At 44.0% G+C, this 21,011-nt stretch overlaps 1 protein-coding gene across 1 annotated transcript in view; it reads right to left on the reverse strand.

Moving 5' to 3' along the window:
• Positions 1 to 18,894, reverse strand: part of LOC135507859 (intersectin-2-like) — a 37,414-nt gene extending 18,520 nt beyond the window's left edge. The window contains exons 1-14 of the mRNA XM_064927581.1: positions 18,690 to 18,894; positions 9,864 to 9,938; positions 8,141 to 8,233; positions 7,978 to 8,041; positions 7,695 to 7,873; positions 7,298 to 7,612; positions 6,986 to 7,016; positions 6,692 to 6,834; positions 4,326 to 4,389; positions 4,052 to 4,189; positions 3,471 to 3,559; positions 2,987 to 3,249; positions 2,747 to 2,896; positions 51 to 191 (exon numbers count right to left, since the gene is read on the reverse strand). Of these exons, the coding sequence (XP_064783653.1) occupies positions 51 to 191; positions 2,747 to 2,896; positions 2,987 to 3,249; positions 3,471 to 3,559; positions 4,052 to 4,189; positions 4,326 to 4,389; positions 6,692 to 6,834; positions 6,986 to 7,016; positions 7,298 to 7,612; positions 7,695 to 7,873; positions 7,978 to 8,041; positions 8,141 to 8,233; positions 9,864 to 9,870 (1,677 nt within the window). The 5' untranslated portion in view covers positions 9,871 to 9,938; positions 18,690 to 18,894. The remainder of the gene's footprint in view (positions 1 to 50; positions 192 to 2,746; positions 2,897 to 2,986; positions 3,250 to 3,470; positions 3,560 to 4,051; positions 4,190 to 4,325; positions 4,390 to 6,691; positions 6,835 to 6,985; positions 7,017 to 7,297; positions 7,613 to 7,694; positions 7,874 to 7,977; positions 8,042 to 8,140; positions 8,234 to 9,863; positions 9,939 to 18,689) is intronic.
• Between the last annotated feature and the right edge of the window lie 2,117 nt (positions 18,895 to 21,011).

Genomic DNA, 21,011 nt, shown 5'->3' on the forward strand with positions numbered 1-21,011 from the left:
TGAATGAGGCAAACAGGAACTAAGAATACAGTTAATACTGAGACAGACACCTCTAGTTGTCTCTGCAGGGAGTTGATGTCCAGTCTGCTTGTGTCTCGTCTCTGGTTGGTCAGCTCCAGCTCGCTCCGCTGCACCTTCCTCTTGCTCTGAGCATCATGCAGCCGCTCAGAGATCTGCCTGTGTTTGGTACCCTAGGAGAGAGATGTGGTCAGGTACCGTTGGGATTCTGGTAGATTAGGAACTATGACACCAATGAAGAAACAGAGTGATTGAGTATGCCAATGAAGCTCATTTGAATTTAAGCGAGTGAAAATGGGAGAGAGAGTGAGTGTGACTGACTATAGCCGTGCGTATGCGTGTGTGTGTGTGCGCACGTGTAGCCTTGGGCTGTGGAGGTCATGAAATTGTCAGCTGTCGATTGTCAAGGAAATAACTGCCGGTCTCACGGTAATTGACCGTTAATTAACAAAACACATTTAGCATCTCCTGGCTTCCACACATAGAATACAAGCCACTGATGCAGACATTTGGAACATCTCCATTTAATATAGCCTACACCATCAGAATAAATCCATGATTTATTTTAGACAGGACTAAAGAAACATGATATGAAGAAAATGTTGTCTATTTCAGAAGAACAGAATAGCATACTCTGAGATGTCCTTATGTTAGGTCCTGATCCGGCTATGCCATATGGGCTACACTAGTTCATTTAGCAGACAAGATTAGCCTAGAATTCCGTGGTATTATTTTATATTATTTCATAGTATGAAGAATACAATTGAACATAGCTGAATAAAATTGAAAAGATGGTTTCTCCAAATGATTTCTGAGGGAGTGCGCACATGGGGCTATTCTGTGTTGAGCAGTTAACAAAGACACAGGTCCTCCTATATGCTTAATTAAGAGTAATTTATGCAACTTTAGTTACAAAAGTTGGGCAATATGTTTAGATTTTTTTTATAAATTCTAAGGCTGCATGATGGGACTCTAATGATGATTTGAAAAAAGTTGCATGAATGAGCTCTGCTTTGCTTCTTACACAAGCTTCATCAGTCTCTCATTCACAATTTGACAAGCACTTGATAATGCCTTGAATTTCCAGGCGGCATCCCCCTAGTATGGCCGTAATGCCCCTTTAAAAAAATCCATGCCTTTTGAGGCCAATATTGGGCTGAATATAATAATGAAATTCTTCGGATCACAGGCTGCGTGTTCCGAAGCACCTCTCACTCACATGGCTCTCTCAGATATCTAAATACTTATTGGCCAATGCCGGTCACGTGATCGATCGGGTTCTTCTCACAGGCATCCATCTCAGCTCCAAAGTAGGCTACAAGTGAAGACCGACACGTCGGGGACGCAGTTGCACACGTCCTTCTTATTGAATTCTGAGGTTCATATGGAAGATGCTCGAAGAACTATCCACATTTACTTTTCATCAGCCAACAAGATGAGTAGCCCTAACAAACAGCAAAAGCACATGCCTATGTCAATCTACTATCCCCTATAGTACAAAAGTTTACCTATTCTATTGATCAACTTGTCCTTCTGTGCGAGAAATAAATATTCCAAACAGTCTGGGACAGTTGTGGGATGCGATAGATCCCAAATTAACACAACCACTCACTCCGAAAAAAACTTTCGAAAGCAATGAGACTGACGCAACAGATCAAAACGTTTAGCTTAAGATGTTAAACAACTATTAGGCTATTTCGTCACATTATAAGCTCAGCCATGCGCACACGGCAGTAGGCAAAAAGCACAAATGTTCCAAAACGCAATCAACTAGCGGGAAAACATCATTCTCAAAAGTGACCGCAAATGCGATTTCGCATGAAATGCTTTATTATAAAAGGTGCATTTTTATGGTGAAAGTGATCTTTCCTAAACTTGAAACTCACGTGCAGCCTACATATGCCAGTTAGGTTCTACACCGGTTGTAAAGCAGATTAATGTGCTTCATTTCAAGAAGTTATTTGGCCACTTTAGTTGTGATACAAACCTTATCGAAACATATAGGCCTATGGGCTAAGCTACAAGAGGTGTGAGACTATGACTTGAAAGAGTTGCACAAAAAAAGGCATGCGCTGTTTCTTGCATTACTGCACACAAGCTGGGCATCATTCACAAATGATAGGTTAATATTGTCACCCATCAGACTGTTCTTGATTTAATCTTGTCTTCACATATTTGAAATAATATAAAAGTGTGAAATTAGTTTCGATTTAGAATGGACCATTATCTGTCTCGGAACAGGGGGGAAAAATACATGTCATCTAAGCATTTAAATAGTGAATGGAGGACGCTTTTCCTGTGGTTCATTTTCTTGCCAGCCATGTAGGTTATACTCCTGTTGTAAATATAAGCAATGTGCTTAATATTAGGAGAGTTGAGAAATAAATACAATAGGCCCAGCCTATAGAATTCTGAGGGGATCCTCTTTTTAAGAGGCCATCAAAACTCTTTTCTCACGCAAATGCATAGCCTAATGAAATGTTGAGCAACATGAGATCATAGGCTCTCGTGTTTGATTGGATGTTCAATTTCATTTGCATTGACGTCAGCGTTATTAGAGGGACAATAGAGTGCTGAGTAGCAGGCAGTTACCACGTTTGGTAAGTTACTAATGACCATCAGCAGCTTCAGAGCTTGGAGAAGTCTAGTTACCGTGACTGCGGTCATGACTCGTGACTGCCGGTGTGGCAGTAATACGGTCACCTTAACAGCCCTAGTGTAGCCTCACCACAGCCTCCAGCTCCATCTCCAGGTTCCTTTTCCTGGTTTTTAGTCTGCCGATGTCCTCCTGCTCCTGACTCTTCTGGCTCAGCAGCTCTCCTCTCCTCCTCCTCTCCCACTCCTCTTTCCTCTGGCGCTCCAACTCACGCTGCGCCGCCTGGGGAACACACACGCAGTCAAACACACACACGTGGACACACACACACACATACAGGGCCCTGGCCCATTATAGAACATGCCTCTTCACCTCTTTTCTCTCAATCTCCTTCAGCCTCTCCTCCTCTTTCTGTCTCTCCAGCTCCCTCTGTCGCTCTAGCCTCCTCTCCTCCTCCTTCCTTCTCCTCTCCTCCTGCTCTCTGGCCTCACGCTCTCTCCTCTCTCGCTCCTCTCTCTCCTTCTGCTGGCGTCTCTCCTCCTCTCTCCTCTGTGTGTCCTGCAGAGCCTGTCGTCTTTTCTCCAGCTCCGCGTTCCCTCGCTCCAGGTTGGCCTTGAATTTATCCTCAAACGATACTGAAGGAGGGAGGGAGGGAGGGAGGGAGGGAGGGAGGGAGGGAGGGAGGGAGGGAGGGAGGGAGGGAGGGAGGGAGGGAGGGAGGGAGGGAGGGGTGGGGAGAGAGAGGATAGGGAGACGAGTGTCATAAGTCAATGGTCATTAGATGTGTACAGATGCATAATGTATGTGTTGTAGTCATACAGGAGAAGAGTGAGTGGGCGTGCGTGTGTGTACATACAGTTGCTTTTGGGTTTCTGTGGTGGCTCAGCCTCCAGTTCTTCAGTGATGCCAGCATAGAGAGATAAACTGGTCCCATTCACAGCACCCCTTCCAGAAAGAGAGAGGGGAAGGGTTAGGTAGGGTTTGTTTGTGTGTATGTACCTCTGTGATGGTGGTATTAGTTCTATGGGTAGTGTGAGAGGTAAGGGTCAGGTAGGGGTGTGTGTGTGTGTGTGTGTGTGTGTGTGTGTGTGTACCTCTGTGATGGCGTGTGTGTACCTCTGTGATGGCGTGTGTGTGTTTAGCTCTGATGGTGGTATTAGTTCTATGGGTAGTGTGAGAGGTAAGGGTCATGTAGGGGGGTGTGTGTGTGTGTGTACCTCTGTGATAGTGTGTGTGTGTGTGTGTGTGTGTGTACCTCTGATGGTGGTATTAGTTCTATGGGCAGTGTGAGAGGTAAGGGTTAGGTAGGGGGGTGTGTGTGTGTGTGTGTGTGTGTGTGTGTGTGTGTGTGTGTGTGTGTGTCTCTCTGATGGTGGTATTAGTTCTATGGGTAGTGTGAGAGGTAAGGGTTAGGTGGGGGGTTGTGTGTGTGCTTACCTCTGTGATGGTGGTATTAGTTCTATGGGTAGTGTGAGAGGTAAGGGTTGGGCGGTCTTGGCCATGTCCACTAGATGCATGGCCAGAATAAACTCCTCTCCTCTTAGCTTCCCATCCTTATCCACATCGGCCAGGGTCCTGACAGAGAGAGAGAGATACGAGAGATTAGCGCACGCACACACATTCTTAGGTTCCTCCTTTGAAGCACGTTACTGCAAAGGTCAAACGTTCTTATACAGGTACAACTGTAAGTTGATGATGAAGGTGTACTCACCAGATGGTGGCCAGCTGTGTCTGAGTGAGCAGAGTGGTTGCCATGGCATTCCTCACCTGCTGACCTGAAATACACAGAATAAAGCAATCTCAGTCGATTACGTCAAGTTTTATAACTTGCAGCCTTTGTGGACAACCTCCAAATTATAAGAATGATTTAAAAGGATTCAGAAACAGTTGCCAAGTGATCCTACACTGGTTTCCGACAGTGAGTCTTAAGATACAATGGCAGTTTCCCCAGAACAGGTCTGTCAAGAGGTAGCTGAGAGGAAAGGAGAAGGTGTAGAACAATCTCACACACACACACACACGAACGGCCAGTAGAGCAGCAGTCTTCCACAACAAGGCAACAAGGGCATAAGTTAGGAATGTTAAAGGCAAAGTCGTCAACCCAGTGGACACAAATTCCGACAACCACACCCCGCATTCCACAAATGCTTCGGTTCAAGTATGACACACACACACACACACAGGTATGCTAGGCTTTCCACCCATCACGAGGTGCATCTTAATCGACTCGTGTGTCTTCCCTTCCTAACTACCACATGAACATTACCCTAATCTCTCATATACAGTGCCTTGCGAAAGTATTCGGCCCCCTTGAACTTTGCGACCTTTTGCCACATTTCAGGCTTCAAACATAAAGATATAAAACTGTATTTTCTTGTGAAGAATCAACAACAAGTGGGACACAATCATGAAGTGGAACGACATTTATTGGATATTTCAAACTTTTTTAACAAATCAAAAACTGAAAAATTGGGCGTGCAAAATTATTCAGCCCCCTTAAGTTAATACTTTGTAGCGCCACCTTTTGCTGCGATTACAGCTGTAAGTCGCTTGGGGTATGTCTCTATCAGTTTTGCACATCGAGAGACTGAATTTTTTTCCCATTCCTCCTTGCAAAACAGCTCGAGCTCAGTGAGGTTGGATGGAGAGCATTTGTGAACAGCAGTTTTCAGTTCTTTCCACAGTTTCTCGATTGGATTCAGGTCTGGACTTTGACTTGGCCATTCAAACACCTGGATATGTTTATTTTTGAACCATTCCATTGTAGATTTTGCTTTATATTTTGGATCATTGTCTTGTTGGAAGACAAATCTCCGTCCCAGTCTCAGGTCTTTTGCAGACTCCATCAGGTTTTCTTCCAGAATGGTCCTGTATTTGGCTCCATCCATCTTCCCATCAATTTTAACCATCTTCCCTGTCCCTGCTGAAGAAAAGCAGGCCAAAACCATGATGCTGCCCCCACCATGTTTGACAGTGGGGATGGTGTGTTCAGGGTGATGAGCTGTGTTGCTTTTACGCCAAACATAATGTTTTGCATCGTTGCCAAAAAGTTCAATTTTGGTTTCATCTGACCAGAGCACCTTCTTCCACATGTTTGGTGTGTCTCCCAGGTGGCTTGTAGCAAACTTTAAACGACACTTTTTATGGATATTTTTAAGAAATGGCTTTCTTCTTGCCACTCTCCCATAAAGGCCAGATTTGTGCAATATACGACTGATTGTTGTCCTATGGACAGAGTCTCCCACCTCAGCTGTAGATCTCTGCAGTTCATCCAGAGTGATCATGGGCCTCTTGGCTGCATCTCTGATCAGTCTTCTCCTTGTATGAGCTGAAAGTTTAGAGGGACGGCCAGGTCTTGGTAGATTTGCAGTGGTCTGATACTCCTTCCATTTCAATATTATCGCTTGCACAGTGCTCCTTGGGATGTTTAAAGCTTGGGAAATCTTTTTGTATCCAAATCCGGCTTTAAACATCTTCACAACAGTATCTCGGACCTGCCTGGTGTGTTCCTTGTTCTTCATGATGCTCTCTGCGCTTTTAACGGACCTCTGAGACTATCACAGTGCAGGTGCATTTATACGGAGACTTGATTACACACAGGTGGATTGTATTTATCATCATTAGTCATTTAGGTCAACATTGGATCAATCAGAGATCCTCACTGAACTTCTGGGTCGAGTTTGCTGCACTGAAAGTAAAGGGGCTGAATAATTTTGCACGCCCAATTTTTCAGTTTTTGATTTGTTAAAAACGTTTGAAATATCCAATAAATGTCGTTCCACTTCATGATTGTGTCCCACTTGTTGTTGATTCTTCACAAAAAATACAGTTTTATATCTTTATGTTTGAAGCCTGAAATGTGGCAAAAGGTCGCAAAGTTCAAGGGGGCCGAATACTTTCGCAAGGCACTGTAGATGCATTATCTACAGTACATGCATTTTGAAAACTGACAAGGATAACACAGTAAAGTCAAATACTTAATTCCATTGAGGTTCCTTAGGGAAACTACATCCCCATAACCACCCTGCTGTCGGACGGCTGCCCATCTGTTTGCCTATATTTCCCAGCAGCACCCACCTGTGAGGTATCCCGTCATGTGTTTGTCGAGGCTGTTGAACTGCTGTCTGTATTTCAGGCGCGAGGCCTGAGGCACGGCCCAGTCAGAGGGCGCCGTCTTAGGAGAACTACCTGCCAGGGAGGTGGTGGATGAAGAGTTGGAGCTGGAGTGGAGAGAGACGCAGTTGGATAGAGAGCGCGAGAAAGATGGATGGCGAGAGAGAGCATATTATAGAGTTAGCCCATGTAGAAACAGTCCATTGGCATCTAAATTGGTAGAGATGTAGGTCAGATCCTATAAAGTGTGTGTGTTACCTGCTTGAGCCTAGGTCCAGCAGTGACGTAGCTTTGTTCATCCCAGGAGAGAAACCCAGAGGAGAGGAGGTGTAAGACACAGAGAGAGGCAGGCCTTGACACACACACGCATTATAAAAGTCCTTATCAATTTCAACTGAGATTTACCATTTGGTTACATTGCAAATACACAATGATATCCACTCAGTTATTGAGAATGGTGACACAGCAGTTTCTACTCTCTATTCACTTCCATACAGATTGAGAGAGAGGTTGGGGGTTGAAGGAAAGAGAGAGAAAGATGGAGAAAGAGAGAGCCTGTCCTCCTCTTACCTGTCCCCATGTGTCCTGGTGGAAGTTGCTGTAGGATACCCATAGTGCCATTGGGGAGAGCTGGGCTGCCCAGGGACGGCAGCAGGGGCATTGTTGATGTGGCAACCAGGGGGACCATGCCTGTTGCCATTGGGACCATAGGAGTGAGGCCAGTCACAGGGGCCATGGGTGAGAGGTTAGGGATCATGGTTGAGAGGTTAGGGGTCATGGTTGAGAGGTTAGGGGTCATGGTTGTGAAGTTGGATGTCATGGGGATGGGGGTGAGCATGGCGATGGCTCCAGGCATCATCGACAGGTTTGGCATGGAGCCCATTCCTGGAGAGACAGAGGAAACACACATTATTAGAACGATAAGATAAAACATCGAAATAAAAATAGAATAGAAGTGTTAACGTACCATAGCGTGAGGAGGACATGGCGCCTGTTAAGGAAGGGGCGGGCACTGGCGGCTGCTTCATGATGATTGGTAGAGATGAGGGAAGGGGTGTGCCCTGAAGTTTGAGCTTAATGAGCTTCATAGCGATGGAGAACTCCAACCTGTCCATCTTCCCATCCTTATTCATGTCAGCCAGGGCCCTGGGGGTAGAGAGAGGGTCATAACTTCCTCAGGACAATCAAGTGTGGGTGACTGGAGAGCAGCTGCCTACAAGATTTCTCCCAACACAGAGGAGGAAGCTCACCATATCTCTGCCAGCACTGAGGAGGGAAGACCCGACTGCAGGAAGAACTTCCTGGCCTGCTCCCCTGGAATGCAAACAAGAGAAAGAGTGAGAGAGCGAGTGAGCGACATTACAGTAGGGAGAGATTAAAATATTGGTGTGCATGCAAGCATCGTCTTGGTACCTGAGACTAAGCCCGTCGCGGGAGAGAGGGTGTCAAACTGTTTATCATGTTTGTCCCTCTCCTCCGGAGAGATAGCCCACACATTGCGGCCGCCTGGAGAAAGAGAGGAGAGATAAATAATTTTCAGATACCAATCTCAGCCCTGTGGATCTGTGGATCTGTCTCCGTCCGTTAGGCACACGCGATATATCTGACAGCTCTTGCCCAATTTTGGACGAAACTTGGGTGAATGATGTGTCTTGCAATAGAGATCCTTCATTTACAAAATTACACTTATTGGCCCAAGGGGGGCGCTGCATCATTTGTGGGGTACTATATTTACTGTTGCCTTTTTTTTATTCATGGTTAGTGAAACTCAGCAGTCATACAAGACAGAACCACTCAGTCCCCTTTATCTTTCGCTTGTTTCTTCTTTTAAAAAGGTGGAGGACAAACATTGTTACAGTCCCCCACAATGAAAACGGAGGGGGACTATGAATCGGTCTCCTTCCGTTCGTTCGTACGTTACATCTCAAACACTACAAGCCTGACTTTGATGAAAGTTAGGTGAGGGCTGAGTCTTGCCATAGAGATGCGGCATTTGTAAAATACACACTGATAGGCCTAAGGGGGAGCCGTAGTAATCAACAGAAATTCCAAACATTAAAACAAGCACATCTCGTATCCCGTTTGAGTTATCGCTTCTTTATTGTTTTATTGTCCACATCAATACTACTAACATCACTTCTAGTGTCTGTGTTTAAAACCACATACGGTAATAAATAAATAAAGATGAACCAGTTCACTCTTATCTCGGTCTACATTGGCAGGCTCGGGGACTGTCCCTGACACAATCAATTCCAGCCCTGCACCACAGTAGGCTCACTGTAATTGGGCCATGGTCTTACAGTACAGTTCAGGCCAATTTTGTTTCAGTCTATTGATTTTGACCAAGTAGGTAGAATATGTTTGTGCAGCGTTTCCCCTATATGCATTTATTAGCGGCGCACTGCTGCTGCTATATCGTGGCTGCCACCTCAAAATGTATAACTCTGCCATCGCTGCTGGAAACAAAATGTGAAGGGAAACACTGCTGTGATGCGACTGACTTTAAACTAGATCCGTCATCTCAGTGTCGTTTTTCCCTGTTTCAATCAGAGCACAGAACAGAACAAAATGTGAATAAAATGTTCAGTTGAAATGAATTTAAGTTACACTGAACAGGATTGAACAGGGCGTCGAGTCAGACAGGATCTATGAACAGGGGCTTAGACAGGATACATTTTTATTTATTTAACTAGACAAATCAGTTAAGAACAAATTCTTATTTACAATGACGGCCTACACCGGACAAACCCGGACGACGCTGGGACAATTATGCGCCGGTTGTGATACAGCCTGGATTCGGGTATCTGTAGTGATGCCTCTAGCACTGAGATGCAGTGTCTTAGACTGCTGCGCCACTCGGGCGTAGTGTTTGATAGGATCTATGAACAGGGGTGTAGAGTTAGATACAACACTGCTACAGCATCAGGTACAGCAGATATAGGAGCTGGACAGAGACAGACAAGAGTCGTGCTGCAGTGAACAGCCCAGTGAGCGATACACTTCACACTGCTGCTGCACTGGAGGACAAGAAAAGAGGCTCAGCAGAAAAAGACAGGAAAAAACCCCAGCTAAATGTGCCCTTGAGAGAGCAGGAGAACGTCACAGCACACACAGAGTAATAAAGACGTGGTCTTACCATTCATGGCTGCAGGTGGCAGAGGGGGCGGGGGGGACTCCCGTTCGTCTACTCAGCCGGCTAGCTCGCAGTCATCTGCAAAACACACACATTAGTGTCTGCACACACACAAAACAAGCGAAACTTCCGCTCATTAATAATGGAGGGAGGGCAGAGCGCTGCTCACACCAACTCCGAGAGAGAGAGAGAGTGTAGCAGCTGCCCCGTTTCTCATTGGTCAGCAGGTTTCAACAGGGTTTCTCCTGTTCCTCAGTCAGGGAGTCAAACACAGAGACACCAGGGCCACGTCCCAACTCTGCTACATAGCTTCCTCTCGTTGTTCCCTAAACTTCCATCAATTCCCTTTTTATCCTGCTTGCAAGTGGACACACACATCCCACCGAGGCTACATCACAAGCATGACACCCGTAAAAAGAGAAAAACAGCGGCCAACACATAAATACAACATAAACAACAAAAGAGCCATAATATAGTGATTACACTGGTCAGAAGGAGATCATGGTAGACTGTATATATACTGATCAACCATGATATGGGTGTTCTATTTCTATTTCTTAGAAGAAACCCTTATTGTCCCCCTGAATGAAAACACCCGTCACTTGCATGCATGTCTGCCTGTCTGTCTGTCCCCACAGGTAAAGGGCAGGTAGAGGTGTATGAAGAAAGGTGTGTACAAACAACACAAGCACCTTCACAACCCGCTGACAGTGGTCAATACCGCAACACCGAGGAGAGCTCACAAGGAAAAGTAGCAGAAAAGTATGGAGAAAGGGAAGGGCATGTCAATGAGGCCATACAAGGAAAAAGGGAGAATTCCAATGACTATACCCTTCCTGTTCCTTTCCAGTCACACACGGATACCAGCATTTCCTGTCCAGCCAGTCAGCTGACAGGAAGTCCCTGGCAGCTCTGAGGTTCTTCCTGTGGCAGCCCTCTGTGGCGGTTACATGACTCAGCGATAAAACAGTAAAAAAATAAATGTACTCTACAGAAGCCCTTCAGGATGCTGGCGGTCCAGGCCTTAGAGTTGACCTGTCCAGTCCCCATATCAACCCTTAGCCCTAGAACCTTCTACAGTGCTTTCAGAAAGTATTCACACCCACTGACTTCTTACAAAAATATTTGTGTTACAGCCTGAATTTAAAATGGATTAAATTGAGATTGCCACTGGCCTACATACAATATCTCATAATGTCAAAGTGGAATTAAGTTTTTGGAAAGGTTAAAGTTATTTTTAAATTGGAAGCTAAAATGTCTTGAGTCAATAAGTACTCAACCGCTTTGTTATGTCAAGCCTAAATAAGTTCAGGAATAAAAAATATTAAAGTTGCATGGACTGCATGGCAATAGTGTTTAACATGATTTTTGAATGACTTCCTCATCTCTGTACCCCACACATACAATTATCTGTAAGGTCCCTCTGTCGAGCAGTGAATTTCAAACACAGATGTGAAGAGGTTGGATGGGTGTACTGGTGTACTGGTGGCACACAAGTGTGGTATTAGTGTAGGGCAAAGAGACAGAGGGAGGGATGGAGGAAGACGATAGGAGGGAGGTAGTACAGGAGAATGTGGTCAAGCAAGATGGCCTCACAATGGGGAGCGTGCTAACCATCTGTTCCATCTATTCCCTTCTTCCTGTGGGTATTTATCCCTCTTCTGTCCCCCTCATCCCTCCTCATATCACTTTCCCTCTGAACCCATGTGTCCCTCTCCTTCGCCCTCCCAAATAACTTAGGATTTAAGGTGGAAGCGGTTAGAGGTTGTTTCTGCCTATGTCTGTATCAGTGAGAGAGGTGTCCGTGCACAGAAATACAGGATGCAAATTGGTTTCTGTGAACAAACACCCAGGGATCCCTGTGGAGCCTGCTGACACATACAGCAGTCTGCTCTGTCTGTACAAACACACACAAGCCCCCTGCCTTGCTGTTATTTGCATGTGTTTTGCATCGTGTGGTAAAATCAGGAGCGGGTCAAGCTGAAAAAGGTGAACACTGAGCAGCACAACAGTAGAGACTGGAGTCTCGACAGATCCGACAACACCATGTTAAAAATAAAGAAAGCATCAGATCAGATGATTCTACACTGACTACATCCTCGTTGAGAATGAAAGATAAAATACAGGTACAGTGGGTGAACAGTGTGGGAACTCTGGGCCAGTAGAGATGGCATCATCACCACACGAGTTAACCCCGTCATTATTCTCCCCTCTCTGTCAGACACAAGTGTTTATTTTTTTACCTGACACCCAATCATGGCTGAGATCCAGAGAGTTAACAGGAAGGAGAAAGAGTAGGAACAATGCAGAGTCACTGCATATACCTATCACTGGTCGATTTCCCATCTGAGCATTAACAGTCTCTCCCTGAAACAGAGCTCACACAGACAGACACCTCCACTAGGGATGGGCATTTGACTGATGAGTACAGACATTATTTTATTTAGAGAATTCTAATAAATAAATAAACTGAACAAGGCCCACGCTGGAAAATAATTTCAGCATTTATCAACATTGAGTGTACAATACATTAACACCTTCCTAATATTGAGTTGCACCCCTCTCCCCCCTTTTGCCCTCAGAACAGCCTCAATGCATTGGGGCAGGGATTCTACAATGTGTCAAAAGCGTTCGAAAGGGATGCTGGCCCATGTTGACTCCAATGTTTACCACAGTTGTATCAAGTTGGCTGGGTGTCTATTGCAGTTATTGACACAAACCAGTGCACCTACTACCATACCCTGTTCCCAAAAGGAACTTCAATATTTCGTCTTGCCCATTCACCCTCTGAATGGCACAAATACACAATCCATGTCTCAATTGTCAAGGCTTAGAAATCCTTCTTTAACCTGTCTCTTCCCCTTCATCTACACTGATTGAAGTGGATTTAACAAGTGACATCAATAAGCGGTGATTTAATAACTTTTTTCAAGGTGACAAACCAAAATCAGTCTTTCGATATACAGACATTTTATTTAGTTTATTCTGTCTGTCCTTGGACACGACATGTTTGGTGAGTACGTATATGCTTTTCTGATGAAAATATCACACAAATGTTTTTGTTTATTTTCAGTGTGGAACCAGTCTATATTTAGAGGGGGGTTAATAGCCTAGGCCAGTGGTTCCCACATTTTTTATAGTCCCATAGTACCCCTTCAAATATTCAACCTCCAGCTGCGTACCCCCTCCAGCACCAGGGTCAGTGTACTCTCAAATGTTGTTTTTCGTCATCATTTTAAGCCTGCCACACACACACACACACTATACGATGCAGTTATTCTTATGTTTAATAAATGTGAGTTGTCCAGCTCTTATAGGACCGGAGCACAAATAATGTAATAATCAATAACTTTGCTCTTTATTTAACCATCTTACATATAAAACATTAATCGTTCATCAAAAAATGGGAATAACTCACATATGTTAATGAAAAGGGTGTGCTTGAAAGGATGCACATAACTCTGCAATGTTGGTTTGTATTGGAGAGTCTCAGTCTTAAATCATTTTCCACAGAGTCTGTGCCTGTATTTAGTTTTCATGCTAGTGAGGGCCGAGAATCCACTCTCACGTTGGTACGTGGTTGCAAAGGGCATCAGTGTCTTAACAGAGCGATATGCCAATGCAGGATACACTGAGCGCAGCCAAATCCAGAAATCTGGCAGTGGCTTTTGATTAAATTCAATTTCATAGAACCGCTTGTTACAATTTCGATGAGGCTCTCTTGTTCAGATATCGGTAAGTGGACTGGAGGCAGGGCATGAAAGGGATAACAAATCCAATTGTTTGTGACATCTGTTTCGGGAAAGTAATTGCGCACCAAACTCACTAAGGTGCTTCGCTATATCACATTTGACATTGTCCGTAAGCTTGAGTTTATTTGCACACAAAAAATAAATCATACAACGATGGAAAGACCTGTGTGTTGTCCTTGATAATGCAGAGAGAGAAGAGCTCCAACTTCTTAATCATAGCCTCAATTTTGTACCCCACATTGAATATAGTTGCGGAGAGTCCCTGTGATCCTAGATTCAGATCATTCAGGCGAGAAAAAACATCACCCAGATAGGCCAGTCGCGTGAGAAACTCGTCATAATGCAAGTGGTCAGACAAGTGAAAATTATGGTCAGTAAAGAAAACAGCTTGTCTCTCAATTTAAAAAAAATGTGTCAATACTTTGCCCCTTGATAACCAGCACACTTCTTTCTGTATGTTGTAAAAGCGTTACATGGTCGCTGCCCATATCATTGCATAGTGCAGAAAATACACGAGAGTTCAAGGGCCTTGCTTTAACAATGTTAACCATTTTCACTGTAGTGACCAAAACATCTTTCAAGCTATCAGGCACTCCCTTCGCAACAAGAGCCTCTGTGGATGCTGCAGTATACCCAAGTGGAATCACGTTACCACTCCACTATGTCTCCGTCATGGCTTTTGCGCCATCAGTACAGATAACAACACATCTTGCCTACCAAAGTCCATTTGATGTCACAAAGCTGTCCAGTACTTAAAAAATATCCTTTCCTGTTGTCCTGGTTTCCAGCAGAGGATGTCTTCCTTAATTGACCCCCCATAAACGTCACTTACATATACCAGGAGCTGTGCCAGGCCCTCCACGTCTGACTCATCCAGCTGTAACACATAGAATTCACTGGCTTGTATACGAAGCAGTAATTGTTTCAAAACATCTCCTGCCATTATTTTTCAAATGGGCATGTTTTGTTTCTAGAAGTCTGCGCAACTCTCTCTCAAGAGTTGTGAGAGAGTACTTTTCCACATATAACATACTGTGGCTGAAGAAAGGCACTACTCCCAATATAAGAGAACCCCCAAATCAATGTAGTTCTCATCATATTTGCGCCTCTTCGATGGTCCAACTTCCCTATCTGTTGTTCGGTGCTTTCCCGGGTAAGGGGGCAGTAGCTCTTCTGCTGCATCAGCATTGGATGTGCTCGTGGAAACAGAACAACTTGTCGTCGGCAGGTGTAGTACTTCTTGTAGTAGCAGTACTTCCAGTAGAGCTGGTATGTGTGTCTATGGACGCAGAGCTTCATTTTTTTTTAGCTATTTTCGAGCAAATGAAATGAGCAGCAGCTACGTTTGGCCACATACGGACCGTTAGTGGAATTGCTGCGAGAGAATAACAGTTAATGTGATTGGATGTTAATTATTTGACTAGGCTACTAGGCTGTATTTGACATTGTGTTGTTATTTCACTGAACACTAGATGGTTTAATTTTAGCAGTGAAATGAGGCTACTCAGGCAAGAAAGAATAAAAAAAACTCACCCTAATGTATAGCCCCACTGGAAAATATAAATGGACTGCTTGAAAATCTGTATTATTTGGCGTACACCCCTGGGTGGGAATACCTGGCTTAGGCTAACCAACTTTAGATGGCACGAGCAGCTCAAAGTAGCTTAGGTGAAAAATAGACAGGACGAAAATATTCTAAAATGGCTGCTCGTTTTTTTGGAACACATATTTTCCTACTTCAATCAAACAGTCCATTTTGAATTTGTGATAAAACTTTCATCATTTGGCAAGGAATGTAGCTTGTGTATCCCATCAGTTATATACATTTTTAGGCATTTACTTCTGTAGGCCTAACGGGAGGATGTGTGCGCACTCGTGTGTGGAGGGAGCGGTCAAAATGCAATTGAGTGAATGAGACACAGAAAGGAAAGGGAATTTAGGGAGAAGAGTGTGATTCTTGGCTTGTTTTTGTTTTTTTTGTGCCCGGGAAATGCACTTGTACAAATGGAACACTAGAGTCAAAGCAAAATAACATTGTTGTCAAGACAAAATTTCACTTGCTCGTTCCGGCAGTCACAAAGCACATTCCACCAACAACAAAAAAATCGAGCTTTGGCATCAGTTCGAGTACTCATGCCCATCCCCAACAGACACACACACAAGCTATCACGTCACAGCTCAGGAATTCAGACTGACAGTTCTGAGAGGGAGATGGAGAGAAAGGATGAAGGCTATTGTAAAGTGGCTGTTCCACTGGATGTCAGAAGGTGAATTCACCAATTTGTAAGTCGCTCTGGATAAGAGCGTCTGCTAAATTACTTAAATGTAAATGTAAGGCTGAGAGAAGGAAAGAGAAGAACAGAGTTGATGTAAGGTAAATATAGAGGGACAGGTCTAGCAGTGACGTGGCCTAAAGCTGATCTCACCATGGTGATATGAGTTTAAATGACAATAGGGGCTTTGGAAAGAATCACTGCAACATGGCCTGTATTTGAAATTAATGGTTCACCACTTCAACCACTGCGCTCTTTCACCTAACAGACACCGTGGTGATGGAAGTTAATTATATCACTAGCTCTAATGAACACAGATGGACAAATCCACTTTCAACTCTCTAAGCCCTGCAGTGTCCATATTGCGACATCGCCGACTGGCTTAGATTAATGTTTACTTTTTTCTTTCGAAGCACGTCTCGCCCTAGCTCTACCTACATTGCTTCATCCTGGAGCCTTTGGGTGGGTTCCATCAACACACTCCAATTCTACACAAGCCAGCTCAGATTCTCGTTATAGCGTGAAACATGTTGAACACCTCTCCAGACATTGTAAAGATTTCATTATCTGTGTGGATCCACATAGAATTGATCTATTTGGACCCGCGCCCCCGCCTCCCCAGCGAGCCACAGAGAGAGGATGGAGATCAAGTCCTCTGCTCAGAGAGAGAAGATCTAGAAAAGACTAGCTCAATTGAACTCTTCTAAACTGAATTGACTGTCTGGATTAAGGCTAATCTGGATTAGCGGATGTGGAACTACTAACAAAAAAAAATATTCCTGATCACAGCTGGAAATCTGATTGCTAGTAGGGACGGGCCTGAGTTATAGAGTACTCGAATGGACATCAAAGCTCGATCTTTAACAAGAGACACAATTTTTCTTTTAAATACTATAAAACTATTTGGTGGAATGTGCATTGTTGCTGCATGAACGGGAAAGTGACATTTTTGGCAGAACAGTTGTTTCTGTGAACTGCTGTGCTGTGTGTTAAAAGGCAGATGGATTTGTTTGCTATATCTGTGCACAAAGGTAGGCTAGCGGCCATGACAGCGAGGGTCACGTCCATCACCAATGATGACCGAAACAGTGCTTTTCACCAGGAAACCAACCAATACACCACCAATGTGTAGGCTAGCCCATTTCCTTGACCAAAGTAGAACTCTGGTCTAGCTGTATAACATTCACCCACCTTGTGAGTTATTTGCTGGCCCGTGACTGTTTGGCGACACTTTTCCAGCGACAAAAGGTAAACACGTAATCGGTAGACGGTTCTGACTGAAAACTTGTTGTTTGCGTCGCCAAGCAGTGTCCAAGAAATAATGATATTCAGTTGTTAGAGGCTACCACCCCCTTCCAAATTAAAACATGTACTCCATGCGGTGTCTCGCTTAGCGTGCACACACCTATCAGGGTTTCACTCCGGTTTGTCAAGCTTATCAGCCTTGCAATCCTGGTATCATGCTGCCGCACAGGAAGTAGAACGAAGCTCGTGCGCGCAAGCGCAACATTGACATCAATGTTTGGTTTTGATTTGGAGGAGGGTGGTAGCATCTAACAAGTGAATTTAATTGTTTCCTGGGCACTGGTCGACGATGTAAAAAACGCATTCCTTCCATGAACTATGGATATAGTCAGGATTGGGAAAAGCATTACCAAACAGGCACAAGTACAGCAAATATCTTGCACGCCTCTCCAATGTTATACCCTAAGACAGAATGTTACTGTTAAAATAACTGTACTTTCTGTTATTAACTATATACATGATGGCAAGCACTGTGGGGTTATGTGTAGGCATAGTACCCATCAGGTTTGATGCATGCCATGGCAGCCATTTTGTGCCGGAGCACACATCAATTGTGACAGTGGAGAGAGAGATGACAATAGGGCGACCACCACTGTCCCCCCGGCCGGGATGCAATCGGCACTTTACACAAGGATCCTTGGACCACAGCCAACCAGCCCGTGCCCTGACACAGCTCTGTTTACCCTGTCCCTCACGAGTTCTGTTGTTGATCCCTGTTCGATGGCCCTAAAGTTATGGAAAGTAGTTTGGCTGCAGTCTGTTTGAGTGTTAAATAATCAACCTTCATCATCTGTATACTGACATCAGGTGAGTCCGGACCATTCAGCACTACCCAAATGAATACAGGCAGGACAGTACAGGCTAACAATTCTAATACCACGTCCACTATTAATGAAAGCTTTAACAGGAGCCTGCCTCGGACACGGGATTTTAGGTAAGTGTAGAATCACATCACCAAGCTTTGCTGCCAGAAAACAAAAATGATTATTTTTGGAATGACCTGGTATAATAATGATTGACATTGATGCGGAGTCCCTGAGTTCAAGTGGAGGATAGTTTAATTCGTGAATAGGAGTAGCAATAGAATCTGACCCACTTCGCAGGGTGCCACATTGTACAGTAAGTACTATTGCAATCTCATCTACTTGTCTAAAGCAAGAGAGACACGTTTGTAATCTGTTCAACAAGTTCTGTTTGAGAACTCTGAGGGAGCTAACGTAGCTAGCTACGTTAACTAACATTACTTTAGGTTAGGTCGTTTTCCTTCTACTAACTTCAAACAAGTTCGTGTGACCGTATACTTCTAATGGTTGATATACGTTACATATTTCAGTGTATCAAAATCGCTAAGCGTAATAACGTGGTTAGTTAAGTAGTTAACTACATGCAATCAATATTGTAGTGTACGCCTAGCAGTAGCTCAATGTTCAAGCAATAACATGGACTCGCTAGGAAAGCAGCTTGGCAGTTTCGGGTGACTAACGCGTTACGTCGCTTACCTCACAATCATCCGGCAAAAAACAACAACTACTTTCTCCACTTTTCTGTCCGCAATGAACGTCTCCCTGGCGTTATGCAGTCGTCGCGTATTGGCAAAATGAGGTAATTTCGAGAAGAACGTCTAGTTTAGTCAACTGGACCTGTTGCTGACAGCTGGGTCACACGAACAACATGGCTGACAGGCGGGTGTGGGTGGACGGTGCGCGAGAACGGCTCTGTTTGACCTGGACTGGGAGGTGGAGAGACAGCGTCGAGGGCGCGCGCATGGATTTGCCCTAAACGCTGATCTAAGATCAGTTTCAGCGGTCAGCTATTGTGCGGTTAAGACTGGTACTGCGAGAGGGTAAACTGATCCAGAATATATATACGCCTACAGGCATACCAACCTCCCATGCCAGCCACACACACACCCACAGGGCTCACTCCTCGAAGTTGCTGTTATTTGATCCATTATGAATTTCAGTGCATGGGTAACAGAGGATCGGAGCCCCATATGAGGACAGAACATTTCCAATGACGGATTTAGAGCACCACAGAGGAGCTGTCACAATTACCCGTCAAACCTAGCGGTCAAACAGGGAAATGGTTCCAATCCTTTTCCCACCATTCATTTTTCCCATAGGGGATTTTAGAAACACTTAAAATAAGGGCTGTGTTTCGTGTAGGCTTACCCTGGCGTGACGTTTTGATAAACATGTAAATTTCTCTAGGACAAGGTGACTTTTATCAATATATTCGCCTGTAGTTACCCCCCAGAAATGAAATGCTAATTAGATGCTAATGTGGCTATCATAAAGAACTGCACATGCCATGATGATCTGAAAGAGACTGCTGAATCGAGGCAAAGGTAAGAATCGCTGGATTAACTATCTAATGTTACTCCTATTCGAAAATGCTAATAAGCATCAACGTAGACATTGCAAAACTGCAAATCCCTGTAAGCTCCTCCATGTCATCTTTAACTGACACCTTTTCTAACAGGTAGTGTCAATTTAAAACTTCCCCATGATAGTCACAGAATTGTACATTTAATGAATTGTAGCCAATTTATTAACATTAGATAGTTAATCCAGAGGTTCTTACCTTTGCTTTGATTCAGCAGTCTCTTTCAGATCATCATGGCATGTGCAGTTCTTTAATCTAATTAGAATTTAATTTCTGGGGGGTAAATACAGGGGAATATATTGATAAGTCACCTTGACCAAGCGAGATTTACACAGTTATCAAAACGTCACGCCAGGGTAAGCCTACATGAAACACAGCCCTTATGTTAAGTGTTTCTAAAATCCCCTATGGGAAAAATGAATGGTGGGAAAACTATTGGAACCATTTCCCTGTTGGATCACTAGGCATATGGGTAGTATGACTCATACTGTGGTACTCTATTCCTCTTGTCAGATCAGCTAAAAAGAAGGAATAGGAAAACATATTTAATATCAGTGTTTTTCCAGACTCCCATTGTGTTTTTTCATTAAGCTATCATGTCAAATATTGGTAAACTTGGGATTGTGAATGCACCCCAAGCACGACCGAGTCCTCGACACTGACAAACTACAAGACCCGGAATGCATTGCGAGAAGATTGCGACATATGTACATCTGAAATTTATTTGCGACTTACCGTATTGTGATTTATTTACATGGCGATACCCCGATACAGAAAATATGTTCAACAAAAAAACACGAAGACATTTAGGCAAAGGAAAGGAGAATCGAGCGATGAAGCTGAACAGAAGAACACAATTTACCGCTGATAGCATAAAGCCCTTCAAGTCGGACTCGAGTGGTGCTGAAGACGTAGTGGAAGAATTGATCGATCGCGGTTACTAGATCGCCTCACAGCAAAGAGAACAAGGATGGACGAAATAAAATTAACGTGCTCAAATTCTCTAACGACAAAGGTAGGCTTTTACTTTATTTTTTTATGTTAGCACCATAGACTGTCACCCAAACACTAAAAAGGTTAAGTACAGGCCCAAGACATTTAACGTCACTAACTTAAGAAGCCCACTGTACTGTTATGTGGCTTCCCTCCTTGTGCCTTACTTTGTATTTATCTGAAAACAAAGGACAGATCGCGAAGACTAGGGAGGATATGAGGAATCAAGAATACATTTTGAGATTCACTCCTCTCCTTAGCCACATAGTGCACCCGGAAAGTATTCAGACCCCTTGACTTTTTCCACGTTTTGTTACGTTACAGCCTTATTCTAAAATGGATTAAATTGTCCCTCCCCTCTCAATCTACAGACAATACCCCATAAAGACAAAGCAAAAAAAGGTTTAGACATTTTTGCAAGTAATTTTTATGTATTTTTAAAT

This window comes from Oncorhynchus masou, chromosome 21, assembly GCF_036934945.1.
Source record: "Oncorhynchus masou masou isolate Uvic2021 chromosome 21, UVic_Omas_1.1, whole genome shotgun sequence".
In the NCBI taxonomy this organism is placed as follows: domain Eukaryota; kingdom Metazoa; phylum Chordata; class Actinopteri; order Salmoniformes; family Salmonidae; genus Oncorhynchus; species Oncorhynchus masou.